The 15810-nt window shown below is 41.6% G+C and overlaps 1 protein-coding gene across 3 annotated transcripts; it reads right to left on the bottom strand.

The window, feature by feature from the left end:
- Nucleotides 1–2332: 2332 nt before the first annotated feature.
- Nucleotides 2333–15789, bottom strand: wrap53 (WD repeat containing, antisense to TP53). 3 transcript variants are annotated; one of them, XM_010773246.1, is made up of 11 exons: nt 15620–15789; nt 14716–15164; nt 14397–14589; nt 12337–12432; nt 11820–11928; nt 10953–11041; nt 7400–7623; nt 5793–6004; nt 4977–5080; nt 4665–4808; nt 2333–3786 (listed from the first exon to the last, which is right to left on the bottom strand). In XM_010773246.1, the coding sequence occupies exons 2-11, from the start codon at nt 14987–14989 to the stop codon at nt 3573–3575; spliced, it is 1659 nt and encodes a 552-aa protein (XP_010771548.1). In that variant the 5' UTR covers nt 14990–15164; nt 15620–15789; the 3' UTR covers nt 2333–3572. The 3 variants fall into 3 exon arrangements, with proteins under 3 accessions (XP_010771548.1, XP_010771549.1, XP_010771550.1); XM_010773247.1 differs by having other exon boundaries at nt 15616–15789; XM_010773248.1 differs by lacking the exon at nt 15620–15789 and adding an exon at nt 15461–15552.
- Nucleotides 15790–15810: the final 21 nt, after the last annotated feature.

The raw sequence follows: 15810 nt of genomic DNA on the forward strand, positions 1-15810 counted from the left end.
TGGCACCTTTGGTATTCCATAGGTGTCACACATCACAGTTTTAAATCTTTCCACACTCTACAAATTACAAAATAAAATAGAAATAATCCACATGAATAAATATCTATTGGATTACATCCAAAACGACACCGTCATTTTCCACATAGCTGACACTAGCCCGCCAAACCCTGGCTAACAACTGAAACCAGCTAGCCCACAGCTAGTTAGCTACTATTCCTGAAAAGTTCGGTTTTAACATCAGAACTACAAGTTACTTACACAAAGAAGCTAAACCGGAGGGCTCATTAACATTACCATTACGAAATAAAAATAATATAGATTACTTTAGGGCTAACTAGAAAAGATACCAGAACTGATGGAGGGCAAATTAAAACATGGCTGACCTGCTTGGAGCATCAAGCTAACTGAAAGTGGACTCAGACGTGCAACAGCGAAAGACACCCCCGGGTACAAAATAAGGAACCAATTTACATTTGAAAAGAAATATCATTTTGGTGAAGTTCACAATAACAGAAAATATAGATTTTCAAGTATACAAATAGCCAAAATAAAGAAGTCATAGAATAGCAATATTATTTTAATAAAAAAATGTAAAAAAAAAATGTTTGTGCTATTTATTGGGGGGGACATTTTGAGTGTATCTGAATATTGGGGGGGATGTGTCCCCCCCAATGTATATGGTGAATACGGCCCTGGGTCATAGTCTTATATTTCAACAGTTTTACGACAAACTGTGACTTTTTTGACATAGAAATTATTTTTTAAGATTGACAAACACCATATGCGTAATTCGTGGCACAATTCAAACGGGATCGAAAGATAATCTTTCTCTCTCCGTTGATAAACTCCCATGGAGGTCCACCGGAAGGGGAGGGACTTTGCCAATATATAGGTGTAAGCAGGGTGTAAGCAGGGGTAAAGCGTTATTTTTTTTACAAGTGGGGAGCGGACCTAACCTTCTTTAGGGGGGGTCCTCACCTCCTCTAGGGGGGTTCGGGGGCATGCTCCCCCGGGAAGATTTTTTTTTAAATATTTAAGTTAAAAGCATGAATCTGGTGCACTTTTAGAGCAACATTAGGAGATATGGATACATCTTTCAACACCCATATGAAACTACAGATTTTCTTTTTCTTTATGGATATTTTACAAATCACTCTCCTGTGAATGACTGTGTAATAATGTAAGGTAGCTTCTAGCTTCATGTCGAACACTGACAGTAAATCAACATTTTTCAGAGGATTTTTTTAATCACCAGGTAACGCTAAAAAACATAACATTTATATTGTATGACAAAGTGTTAATTTAATATCTCTGGCTAGCTATAGCTACTTGCTAACGGTTTAGCTTACCCGCCTGATTCAAAGTAAGGTCAACAACGTAGCAACAATTTATGCTTTGCTTCATTGGTCGCATAACTTGGAAGTGTACTGACATTTACATACCTTGTTTACTTGGCGCAAGTGGTGGCTCTGGGGTGTCTTTTTTTAAGAAAAACATTTCTTATGTCCATCTTCAAAAACTCCGAGTCCGACTGACAGTTTAAACATCTCTCTGGTGATTGGTCTGGTGTCTTGCCTCTGTTGCATTCACTGAACACGGGAAATTACAATCCTGCCGTCCTCTCTAGTGTCATGATGAGGTTCAGGTAAAGCACGGTTAATGTATTATATTATTGAGGGAGAATTGTCCGCGGATAAAGAAAAAACATCCAGGGCTTAATCCGATTACAGCAAATCAGTACCGACTCAGTGAATGCCTAGCAGATTTTTCAACAATCTCGTCTGTACAATACAGAACCACTTTGTGTTTTTTGTCAACAGACCCCATTTCAGGGTGCCAGCATTGTTCCATTCCCACTTCCTGTCCAACACACACTCTACTCTGAGGGATTGGGATTAAAATGAGTACACACCATCAGACAAACAAGTAGCAATCACTAAACCACTGGATTATTTATTACACCTGCTTCTTTTTCTCTGCCCCAATCTTTCTTTCTACCGACTTCCCTCTCCCAAGGCAGAGGCGGTCGCTAAGCAACCCACACAACACAACAGTGCGGCTCTCCAACTTGGCTCTGCTCGATGTGCCCCTGTGGTTTCAGACAAATCAAATACATGAGTGTGTGTGTGCATTCACTCAGAATGTGTATGTGTAAAAGTGAAAGCTATGAATAGTTTCCATCTCATGAGCTAAAGTCAATAGTCCCTTCAGTTTTGAAGAGCTGCCTCTTGACTAGAGTACAACATCATCTAGCATTCATCTGGGATTTATTACAAGGCATCCAACTCTGAACTGCCTTAAACAGAAAGGACAGAAAGGAATAAGAGCGTGAACATGTGAAGAGATATGCTTTTAATTCACTGCAGTTGAATAAAAACACCAGAAAGCCAACTGTCGCACATCAAGGCCTACATGGTTCCTGGTAGAGCAAATCTGTAGTAGTGTCTCATATGAGCTACACAATCGCAGCTTCTATTTGTTGGCAACACATCTGAGTTCCAAGAAGTGATGCCTGGATCAGCAGAGGCTTTACAATGGATAGATTCCTCAGTGTGTACAGGCTTTGGTTGGAGCATGCTGTGCTTCCTCTGATCTACCTGCAAAGAAACCCTAAAACAAAGCACACCCCGGTAATGGCAACATAAGCCTTCATCAAATCACTGCGGTACATTATTGATGCGATTATACAAAACACTGCGTTTTGTGCAGCCACATCGCCACTCACACAGGTACAAATGCTATCCGAGCCAGATCTGTAGAAAAATAATAGACATCACTCCGTGTGAACCCACTAATAAAAAGACGTTCACAGATTTGTATGAGGTTACGGTAAACCAGCTAGCTGCTTACAGAGAAATACATTCGAGAAACTAGTGATCCTCATGGCTTTACAAAAATATACATTTGTGGGCACGCACAGAGCGACACAACACCCCGATAGTTTAAAAAAGAAGGTAAAAACGGGAGATTCCGTCAGTTTACAAAATCAAAAGCTCAAGAACAAATGGCACTTACTGTAACTATAGCGGTATAGGAATCTCCGGGGCAGCATTACAGCCACACACGTAAACACACACTCCCACAGATACGACTCAGATTGGAGGGGCGATCAGTAGACAGACACTAGGCTGCTTCACGACACTCAAGGCCTCCAATTCAACCAAATTCAGGAAGCTCATTTGACATACATTTCAATAAAAGGCTAGAGACATTTCACCTTGGCTGGATAAGAACAAAAACAGAAGTGATCCTAAGAATTAAATAACAAAATTTAGAAATATCAGGTTCTTTTACAACCCACATCTTGTCTAAGTAAAAGAAAACCCCCTGCTTTTAGCATTTCTTATTTTCATAATTGGCATCACAACAATTTAAACACTGTAATACAATGTTAAATAATTTCATGTTAACTCTGAGTAAGAGTCCCGAGTCAATGTTGTTAATTTGCAGGTGATATTTTAAGAATGTCAGATCTGTTGTGGGACTTTAAATGTTTCAAATTCTCTCTTCTCCTTAATTTTCAATATTGATCGTTCCCAAAATAAATATCCCATGGCAGGTGTAGAGTAGCTTCAGGCCTCCACCACCTCTGTGCTGGGCTCTGGGCCTCCCTCTGGGGCGGGGGCCAGGGGTCCGGCCCACCACAGAGACAGAGCGTTGTCCTGTCTGATCTCCTGAGGTGACATCACAGCCTCTCCTCCCTCGCCCTCAGAGTCGCTCTCGCCGGGCGACGGGAACTGCCGCTGCCCGCTGGATGTTGCCAGCAGTGGCATGAAGGGATGAATACTGTGAAAGAAAATCAAGAATTGGAGGAAATGAAAATGATGGCGATTCAAAAAGAAGTGAAACCACTGGTATTTTTGCACTGCCGTGCTGGGGACTCTATACACAATTATAGCCGATTCACAACCGTGAGGCACAACTTCTAGTTCATCAGCTACGAAATACAGTCGTTTTCAGAAGTGCACACAGCAGCTGTGGTTATTGCTCTGTGTTCTCACGAAGAACAACACCACTGTGTGATATTAGAAGTCGGACATTTGAATCCTTTTATTTTCTCTTATCTAAAATACGTTTGGATGATTTGTTTGCATTTCCTAAGCTTTTGTGTGACTGATATGGGGAAGAAAACAAGACACTGGTTGTATTTGACTCCCGACAACTATCCCATGACCAGGACTGTTGAGTTTATATTTTTTACCAATTTATTTCAAACAATACATTTTTGTAAAATCAAGGCTAATTCTTTAGCCCTTATCCTCCATGGAAAGTAATGACGACAAAAAAATCCACTTTTGTTGAAGCCAATATAATGAAAAGAGTCATTATAAATCAGAACATGTTTTCAATAATTACTAATGTATCCCAAAATATGTCAGAGTATCTAAACAATTATGTGAAAAATACTCTAGTCATCTCTTAATATGTCAAAATAAGGACTAAGTATCTTTAATTAATGAAAATAATTCTTGAATATTATAACTTTATATCTCAAAATAAAGACTTAGTATAAGTGGAACTTACATAAGTCGTTAGTTTTATCTTTTGTCACAAGGCTAAGTTTTGATAAAAAAAAAAAAAAAAACCTTAGTCAACTTTAATCTGACACTTCATCAGCACCTGAAGCAGTAATACCCAGGTTAGATGTTTTTTAGCGATCGTACCTGATGCCGTTGGTGCAGTCCCAATGGGCGTTGAACCTGAGCTGAGGTTGCAGTAACTCCTCGTCTCCATTAGGAGGAGCTGTCAGGGTGTCCCAAACCGACACAACCCCCCCTGTGTCCCCGCTCAGCAGGTACCTGCCAGACCTGCTCAGAAACAAACAAACAAAACAAGGTCACAAATGATGGATCAGCATTTACACACCCATGTTTAACAAGAATGTCGATCTAAATGAAAAGATGTAGAAAAGCAGGAAGAGTGACACTTTGCTCATTTACATTAGAGCACAATTCTAGGTATTGAAACAAACGTACGGGTCCAGATCAAAGTAGATGCGTTGGTTAGTGGCGACGTTTCTCTTCAGTGAAAACAAAACCTTGCCTGGGTCTCTTAGGTCCCAGCACAGGATTTCTGGATCCTACACAAACACACACACACAGTTCACAAGAGTGTATTGTCTGACCACAGGCAGTAAATGTTTGCACAACCACTAGCCCTGTCAATTATTGCTTTGACTTTCTACTGGTTCCAAATAGAACTACAGTGTACAGACCAAGTGTACTCTTGACCCCATCGCTAAATTGCAGATCAATTAACTGGCAGGGTGACTGGCATGCTAAAGACTAACTGTGTAGACTCTGGAATGCTTAACAGGTGTATATCTAATCTGAACAAGACGCCATACGGTAACAGGAGTGAATGGGGGGCATTGAAGCACACAGAGGTTAATGGCTATGAGGTCTGTGCATTAGTTTGTAAATAGAAAACTTAGGGCAGACTCCAGACACTGTCTCCAGACACTTTCTAAAAGCAGAGGAAAATAAAAGCTAATTTTGAAACTCTAATGGGTGCAAATTGAACTGCCGCAGCCCCTTTGTGAAACAGTGAATAATTCAGACTTTGGGGGAATGCAATAATAAATCAGAACAATTAAAAGCAGACTCATGCACTCAAGACAGGAAAGTAGCATAAAAAGCTCTCGTCCTAAAGCTCTGACGATGCTTTGTAATTCCATTTAACCGCCATTTGTTACCTACTTCACACACAAAGCCTCCTGGTGGTGCATATATGATGCATGATTACCCAGAGGTCCCTTGTCTGCATGCTGTTCTATGCAAGTGTGTGTTCACCTTGCGTCCTCCGGTGTACAGGTAGTTGCCGTCGGGGGAGAAGAGCAGATGGGTGAGGCCTCCGTGGTGGCGGGTGGGCAGCAGGGCCAGCTGGGAGCCGTCTTGGCAGGAGTAGAGGCCAGCGCAGCGGGAGTAAGAGCCGCAGGCGTAAACAGACTGGCAGGGGCTGAAGCCGAAGCAGGAGATAATGCCACTTTGGCCCTGCTTCTTCACTGCAGCAAAGACAACAGAGTGGCATTTGGCAGGGCTTTAATACAAAAGGTTCACGAGAAACAAGTCCCAATCACTTCTACTCAAAGTCACAATTTCTGGCATTTCCAACATCCCCGATCTTAAGGGGGAAAACGTTTCTCACAATGCGCACATTTTAGGGTTCAGTGGTTCATGTATTCATGCAAAACCCATCACATATTTGACATGCCTGAGTGCCTGAAACCTTTAGCCATGCCCAGTTAGCAACAGGTAGATTGGTGTGCAGCAAAGGGAGAATTGTGTATAAGATGTCAACAATGTGTCTGTTTGTTCACAGTGTTCTGCTTAAAGAGGACACATTCTGCTCATTTTCAGGTTCATATTTAGTGTCTCTACTTTGACATGTTTACATGTTTTAATGTTGAAAAAGCTCTTTATTTGTCTCATACTGCCTGTGCTGCAGCACTTCTTTTCACCCTCTGTCTGAAACCAGAGCCCAGTCTGTTCTGATTGGTTAGCTGGCCGGCTCTGTTGTGATTGGTCAACCGCTCAGATGTCCCGCCCCTAAGCATAGCAGGTACAATCTGTTGGGCGCTAACCAATAAAAGCACGAGTTACCTAGTGATGTCACTGTTATAGAACTTTGGGATTTTAGCCTTTGCAAAAACCTATAAAAATACTACAGGAAAGGGAAAAGCTCAGAAAGCTAAAACATTGCCTCTTAATTGCAATACATGAATGCTAAGGTGCTTAGAATGTATATGTATAGCCATTGAGAAACTAAATGAAAAACTCTGAAGTTGTATATTTCAGAATACATAGCATAAGAGAAGCTTTCAGTTTCATAGCCTATTGTGACTATCTGTCCTGTGGTGGATTAGAATGTCATACTTCAGCACGTTAGCTACAATACAGACATCCTCGGGTTCACTTTATTTCAGTATGTTTCAAAGCCTGCCATCAGAGGAAGGTTGTTTGAAGTGTTTGACAGAGATTGAGAATTCATCACAATAAACATGTGCTTCCCTTTACTTGTTTGTCAGAGGCACATAATAAAAACTGTCCTTGTTGATCTGTTCAAGGAGACGTTAGACTATCAGATGAGACAGCCGGCTGTCAAACTAGCACTTTTTGAAAATAAAAGACTTCACATTATCCTTTTCACATTGTCTTTGGTTACTAATTGTTTGTCTTGTGGGTTTGCTTTCCTTAGAACATTGCTTTTGAACACAATTACTTTACAGTTAGTGCCCTTGAACAGCATCAAGTTATGAAAGTTTTTCCCTGCTCTCAAAAATGAATACAAATAATTTGTTATAATTAATATTAAGATAATATCCTTGGAATTAAGTTGAGGGTGATTGGTAGTCTATAAGATAAATAAAATAACTGTGCGAGAGCAGTTGATAACTGACCTACGGTGGGCCATTCCTCACAGTCTCTTCCTGGCCGATCGGTGTAGAACACCCTGACGGTTTTGTCGAAGCCGCAGTAAAGCTTCGATCCGTCGGGCGAGAAGCAGAGAGAGTGGGCCGCCGTCAGCTCGTCCAGGTGATTGTAAGGTCGGAAACTGGCTCGCACCTTCCCGTAGAATGCATCCCACAAGTGGACTGGGTTGTCACGGCTACTGCTGGCTAGACTGCGGACGAAGAGTGAGAGGTCAGACGATGAAAAAGTGTAGAAAACAGTGAGTCATATGAGAAAAGGGATAAACGGAAGGCAGACAATAGGAAGTGAATGATGCAAGAACATATTACTTGAGCAGTATAAATAATATAGTCTACTTGTCTATAAAAGTGGAAAAAGTTGTACTTGAATATCAGAGGATACAGATCTGATTGAATTTGAATACGCTGCTGAGATTCTCTTGAAATATATATTATGTATGACCACAAATGGTCTCGTTTGATACAGTTTCTAACCTCTACCGCACCAACCACCTGAATGTATCAATGCATCACAACCAACACGCAGCATTGTGCTACGCCTCATTATGGAGACAAGACCAGAGCACGCACTCTTATTGATTCAAATCAGGGCCAAAGACTGAGCCATGCCTTTTTAACTCTAATTACTGGGCGCTATACAAATGGCGAAAACATCACTGCGGCTCAATTAGACAAAGGAAATTAGCCCCTGCCACTGCTGCCGTGTTCTGTTACGGCCCCTCTGAGCCGCTGCTTTATACCGCAGCCGGGAAATGCTCAATTATAATGCTAGACTGCTGCTAGCTTGGAGCAATGCCTAGAAGGCAGTGCAACTTAACCGAGCCATAACGGGGGCCCTTATTCCCTCTCTACAGGAGGGGGCATCAACAACACACGGCTTTTGGCAGACAGAACTTCAAGGAGCTCAGGGGGAGGAATGAGAAACAAAAAGAGAGTTGTGAAAAGAGGGAGGAGAAAGACAGTAAAGGCCATCGGGAAAATCCTTAAATGTGTTCAATAATCACAACGTTTCATCTTTAACAATCTACTCTGAGCTCGCCCGACCGCCTGTGCCCTTTAGAGCCCACCTGTCATGTGTGGCATAGATCTGAAGAAGATGAAGAATATTTGCTGTCAGCTCCTGCTGGCATCCTCCTCTTCATGACAGACAGGTCTTTGCACGGCTTTGGCAGACACACACAGGCCTCTCAAGAGGTTCACTGTCCACACGAGTCGTTTGTTTATCATTGTGCTGTTTACACAACTCTCATCTTTGCTTGCTAGCTCATGAGACCCCCCCTGCCTACTCTTCTTCCACAGTGAAGGCTGTCTGGTCTTCAGAGGGCTTGACTCCAATGCTAGGCTTTGATCAGAGGGATCTTTTAGAGGGTTAGGGTCGGTAAGTGGAGGATGACAGGAGCCAGGAGGGGGGAGAGGTATACATGAGGAGAACTGTTGATAGCTTGACCTCAGCTCAGAGGTGGAAGAAGTACTTCAATCTTGTACTTCTACTTTCTACCAAATTGTAGTAATACTCTGTTACAAGTAGAAGTCCTGTATTCAAAATGTTACTCAAGTCAAGTAAAAAAGTATTGGCATCTAAATATACTTAAAGAGCATCTTTTTTACATTTATGCTTAAACTTGCTTGAAAATTACAATTAAAAAAGTGAATGGAGGATTTGATATGTTTTACGAGACATAAGGGCAGGAATTCAGAGGGAAAGGAGCAATTTTGAGCTCTGCTCTTAAAAACGGCTTTTTTTTTAAGGTCATACGTCAAACGCGTCATATTACATCACAAAGGGGAAATATCTCCGCTCTCTGACCGCGGGTATAGTAGAGTTGCGTTGAGTAGAGCGGTTGTGTTTTAGTGAGCTGGTATTTTTCGGTAGTTTTACATTGTATTTCACCATTTGTAATCATGGTGCAGTATTGTGTTTGTGCAGGTTGCACAAATACCAGCCTGTCAGGACATCGAGTCCACAACAGTCCTGCCAGTAACGTTACTATATTATCAATGTTACTTTAGTTATAACCTGATATATGATAGCTAACTTCACAATGTTGTGATGTGACGTTAGCTAACATTCTGTAGCTAACGTCGGTCACTCACCAAGATAGCTGCCCAGTTCTCCACTGGTTCTCCTCACACCACAGCTCAATTTCTCTCTGATGGCCGTTATTTCTTCTAATCCTTGGCTGCTCCTGGTCTCTTGGACGCCTAGCAGGCTCATAATTATAAGGTTGTGGTCCGTCATATGCATTCGAATATTCATGTTCAACTTCTTCTGTGTCGAAACTAGCATTGGGATCCATGTTTATTAATACGTTACACCGACCGCTCTCCCCCTTGTGTCCCCCGTGTTACGTCACACGTGGGAGGTCACGTGCCGAGGCTTTTTTATGCGGAAGTGAAAATGTCTTACTAAAACGACGCCAGATGTCACTGTAGTTTATATTTCTGTATATTTTTTTGAAAATCTAGTGTATTCATCATTTTCCTACACATTTATTCACAGGTGTCTTTAAACTGGAAGTTGCTCTTTAACTAACCAAAAGTACTCATTATGCAGATTGGCCCATGATTATATTTCCCGTCATTAATCCATATCTGCAGGTAAAGGTAGCAGTAGAGTTACAATTGCGGTAGTAGTACAATATTAACCTCTGAATTGTGGCGGAGTAGAATAACAAAGGCGTATAAAATCGAAATACTCAAGTCAAGTTAAGTACCTCCAAATTGTACCCAAGTACAGTATTTGATTACATTTACCTAGTTACTTTACACCACTGAAATGAACCTTGCGTGGATGTGTCAATGAAAGCACCTGTCACGCACAGTTGGAACATCCTCCATGCCTCCCACTACTAGTTAATTGTTCGAAGACAGCGCCGTTCTCTCTGACAGATACAGAAATACTTAAAAAGCCATGTATACCTGGGTGTCCCGCCAGAATTAAGTCTATGTGTTGGAAACACTGCATGGCTGTTACTCTAGTCAACATGTAGAGCCAGCTGAAAAAAACAGACATGAAAAGAGAAGCCCAAAGTCAGGGAATCGTGAGGCCCTTTTAGGTGTCTGTTCCCCGGGAGGGCTGTTAGAGGGATGAAACGCGCAGAACAGCGCTGTCGGCCTCAAACAGCCAACGCATTGCAGCGGAGGCAGAGGCAGACTACACTGAGGCCAACTCTTCACTCATAATGAGAGACATCAGAAAGCTTTTACAGCCACATCCACACTGGCAGCTGGCTCCCACAACGAGTGCAAACACAGAGGGGATGAAAGTATGAGTCACAGGCATACAACGATACCCTCTGCGCAGTCTATTACACCGAATGTCTTCAGTGTCCACTAACCATCCAAGATCTAGATTAAAAACACCAATCATCCGCTGACACCAGCCTCTATAAACAACTGTTTATACATCCTTCACCATGTGGCGGGCTGACCTTCATAGTGAACTTTAAATGTCTCATCTATCCAACTGTTAAGAGCTGAGGCTCAGGGCAGCATCTGGCAAAGATCAAGTGGAACTCACAAGCATGTGTCCGCGTCCAGAGAGTTCATCTTGGGGTACCAGCAGTAGTCGTAGATGGTGTCGCCCTCTGCCATCCTGAGCACTGGACTCTGCCGCAGAATTAAACAAAGAAAGAAGTCAGGAATGTAAAGACTTCGAGACAAAGACTGATGGGATTGATCTGCACTAATGCTGCTACTGAACAGGTGGCTACAATGTCACAGACTTTTGTCACGTAGTCAAATGAAATATCAGATCATGCACCATTTCAGAAATAGAGCTCAATTATCTACCCTTTTCACAAGCGCTGAGGCATTTCTGTAATAGGAGGGAAATTGATTATATTTCCATTATTTTTGTTCAGTGATCCCGATCTACCAGCCTGTAATACAATTAAGAGATTGGCTCGCTACTTGATACCTCCCCAAACCTAAAAGGACAGAATGTCTATTCTATTCTCACTGTTAAATCTCAAGCTGCTACATTAAAGTGAATGACATGCTCGTTCTGAGTGGATTGTTACACAACATGCACACAAACAACAACATACTGACAGTCTTTGTATGAAAAGGTCAGACAACACAAGACGGGATGATGACCTTTTCTTGACAGGAAATACATCATCATTTAGAAAAAATGGGAAATATCTCAAACATTATTAGGACATTAAAAAAAAAGGTACTGCAAAACAGATGCTATTTGTTAGATCTAAATGTCAGAGCCCCACAAATCATCATTTGCATACTGTAACTCAGCAAAGATAATGAATAGGACAGATATAAAATAGATTGACATCTCCATGTTATTGTTGTATTAAATAAACGTCTTCTTCCATCTTCAATACAAATATTTGGTGAACCCCTGTTGGTAAACGTTCAGTGTGCGCACCATCTCAGGAAGCAGGTCCCAGTTGTAGCTGTAGATCTCTGGAGGGAGGTTGTACACACGGAGCACATTGTCTGCACTGTTGGTCAGGATACAGGAACCATCAGGGGCCCTAGTTTAGGAAATAAGGGAGCATGAGAAAAATATGATGATGTATCAACAGCGGTAAACTAAGAACTTTTCAACAGGTTGGTTCTATGCCTTTGTATGCAGTTATAGTACATGGAGTACTAGTATCCTCCCTTTACCAAATGTACCATCTGCACTATTGTATCTATAATGGACTGAGGATGACAAAAAGGGTGAGAGTCATTTTCCTAGCTTCATTTGCAAAGAAACAATATATCTGGAGTTAACCATGGCATCAATATGGGCCTTTTGCCATTTCTGCCAAGGCACAAAATGGGCAAGTATAATGGTCTTACATTTCCTATGGTACTCACAAAGGTTGATGCAACACATTTAAACTTCTCATCCACGTGGTGTATTATGATTCAATTTAAATGTGATAAAAGATTACCATTTGCAGCCTTTGAGGTAATTCTCTGGGAGGTTGGAGAACTCTGTGCAGGAACCAGTCAGCATCTGGGGATTCTGGGTAAAATCTAGGCCGACGCTGGAAGCAAGACAGAAAGAACGCCAAGTCTTGGGTTAATGAGTTTAGAAGACAGTAATGGGAATTTCACACAAAAAACTGAAAGACGAAATACTCTTTCTTACTAATGCCAAGGGCATAATATTACAAGAATAAATGAAACAACAACATTGACTTGTAAATTGTGCTAAGAACTGGTTTAATTAGGTGAAATATAATCCAATAAATGTCCTAGCCCGGGACAAAACTGTTGCTGCATATAAACCACAATGTCAACTTGCACAAAGCCCAAGAGTAAGAGTTAGACACAGTGTCATCACACAGTGGACTAGATTGTTTATCACAGTATCTACAGGTTAAATCCATTATTATGTATCACTTGTGATGATATCCAAATGTTGCTATTGTGATTAACCATGTGCAATACTTTACCTCAAAATCACTGCTAACATCAAATGCTGTCTCGGTGTATTTATCAAAAATAGTTTAATTACAAGTCCCTCACAATTACATGCTTGGCTTTGGCTAAGGAAACTGAAAACAGAGTCTATTTGTTTTAAATGAACAGTGTGCTTTAGTTTCATTAGTCTTATTTGTTTGAAGGCCCATATCATTATATTTGTGTCCGTATTTTAAACATGGTTGATCGCATCAACATAGGTAAAACTCATGATTTTACTGTTCTAAAGCTGGATTTGTTTTACTTACCTATATTTTATACACAATTAAATGAAATATGCAGTTTGTGAGAGAGCCGACTTGAGTCAATTTCTCTTCAAAATATAATTGATTGCCAGCCTCCCTTGGCTGGCTTGCTAGCTCGTTGGTAACGTAACTGATTTCTTCTAATGTGCCTGCATCTGGCGCTGAGTTGCCATATTCCTTTCATGAACCACTTCCTGATATCCATTGTTGCAGATAAATATAAATGATAATAGCCAAACTAACCTAGCAAGAGTAAACTGACAGGCTGTCAGTTTACTCTTGCTAGGTTAGTTTGGCTATTATCATTTATATTTATCTGCAACAATGGATATCAGGAAGTGGTTCATGAAAGGAATATGGCAACNTGCGGCACAGCAGCCTGTCAGTTTACTCTTGCTAGGTTAGTTTGGCTATTATCATTTATATTTATCTGCAACAATGGATATCAGGAAGTGGTTCACGAAAGGAATATGGCAACTCAGCGACAGATGCAGGCACATTAGAAGACATCAGCTACGTTAGCAACGAGCTAGCAAGCCAGCCAGGGACAAGGGAGGCTGGCAATCAATTATATTTTGAATAGAAATGGACTCTCAAGCCGGCTCTCTCACAAACTCCTTCTCTGTGCGCANAACTAATCTTTCAACATAGTTTAAAACTAAAATAAATATTAGGACAAAGCCCTACAAATAACAACAATAAACATAATAATAAAATAATTAAAATATTGTATTTAGCCCTGATTAAAACAGCAGGACCAAATCCTGGATGGGCGGGCCCGGCCCCATGGGGCCCATGACGCCGGGTATGATTGCATGTACTGAAGAGCAGTACCTCCTGTCGAAAAGAAGCTAAAAGTGTTTCAAAAATACAAATAAAAAAAACAGCTAAGAAAACAGGAAGGTTTTTGGAGATCAAGTACCCTTAATTTAATTTATACACAGAAGGTGGGGAAAAAACAAGTCACATTTTTGTTTTAGTGATTGCAAAAACAGCCAATCAAAGAATCTGATCAAGAAACAAGGGCAGTAGTACCACCACTTATTGCATTATAATATTTCGGACTATGTGACCTTTTTGCAAAACAACCATTTTTTTTCTGAAATACATACTCAAAACCATCTTTCTCCTTTCCAGATGTGTTTAATTCATGTTTGTAATCCGACATAGGATCTCCACCTCCCACAATCCCACATGATGGTGTGAGGGCTGTATATTTACCCCTAGTTATGTGGAAACAGTGGTTAAAAATAAACCTGACTTCATGGTCCTCCACTTACCACTGTGCTTCACTGGGGCTGTCTGCAGATCCGTCACCGTTTGGACCATCCTCTGGTTTTGCCTCTCCTTCTTCTGTGGGTGCATCATGCCCTACGTCTCCATTCTGAGGCCATTCTTCTTCACCTTCTCCACTGACGGACACCTCTTCCCTGACTTGACCTTCTTCCACACACTGTTTTGGTTCTCCTGTTCCTAGAATCAAAGAGTAAAGTTCAATAATCTGCTAAATAAATACTCACTGACCCCCAAAATGTCATCTGAATGTATAAAGGTTTCCCCCCTTATTTTATTTGATACATGCACTTGAAAATACTCTACTTTGTGGTGGTGATGCTGGGCCTTCCTGCAGCAAGACAACCTGTGCTGGTGTTTCTCCAAGCATCTCGACAACCTGCTCCAGTCCCTGTTCCTCCTCGCTTATTCTGGGACGTTTGGCAGGCAAAGTTGCCCCTTCATCCAAGGTCGCCCCCACCTCGAAGTCATCACCTTCAGGCAAAGGTGGAGCCTGATGAGGGGGCTCATTATCCCCTTCAGGGTCCTGCCCTGCTCCTGTCGCACCTCCACTTTCCCCACCTCCAGCTGTTTCAGACATCTCTCTTTGTTGATCTTTTTCTCCTGTCAAGTCCTGTACCTGGCGTCCAATTGCCTTGTGTCCTTTGTTTGGCTGTCAGACGTGAGTTAGGTGAGTGCTACTGGGATAGTGCTTCTTCTTGCAGTATCGGTGTTTGAGTCTGCTGGGGGTCGAGGACATCACAGCACCCGCTAGCCTAGAACACAGTGACGAGGGTAAATGAAGTAAAGAAAGGTGAGGCCAGTTAAGTCAATCAAGACAATGGAACACAAGTGTTACAGTAATTCAAGAATATATGTGCACTTTAAAAATCATAGACACATTAACCGAGGTGAATGACACGTTCTTGTTAAAGGAATTAGTAATTGACTCAAAACCGCTCGTGCAAACACCTGTGGAAGGACATGCCACTCCAAACTAGCATTAATGTTAATTTGGCTAAATTCGCGCTTTGGAGGTATGAGTTACTTCAAAGAGTCTCACAGGTCTTACCCTTTGCATGTATTACTGCCTTTTAATGCCTTTAATGATGCTAAAAATTACGCAGAATGTAAAATGTTCCTCTAGTCTTCGGTCCATAACAGAAACGACAACCCACCTCACGTTAGCTTGTTAGCATGTAGCCTAAGCTAGCATTCGGATGTTACCTACTTGTGTTGAGGCTTGCCCGGCCTTTGGTTCTGCCTGCAATTCCGTTATAAACACTTTCACCCTCGACGGCGTCAGAGTTTCACCCAACGCCGGTGTGTGCGAATAAAACGCCCTTCTTCCACGAGACTTGTCTTCACCGGTTTATTGATAGTAGTTGTAAACACTGTGGGCCGCCACGTGTTTAAAACTCT

This window comes from Notothenia coriiceps, unplaced genomic scaffold, assembly GCF_000735185.1.
Source record: "Notothenia coriiceps isolate Sejong01 unplaced genomic scaffold, NC01 NC01_scaffold00012198, whole genome shotgun sequence".
Taxonomy (NCBI): Eukaryota; Metazoa; Chordata; class Actinopteri; order Perciformes; family Nototheniidae; genus Notothenia; species Notothenia coriiceps.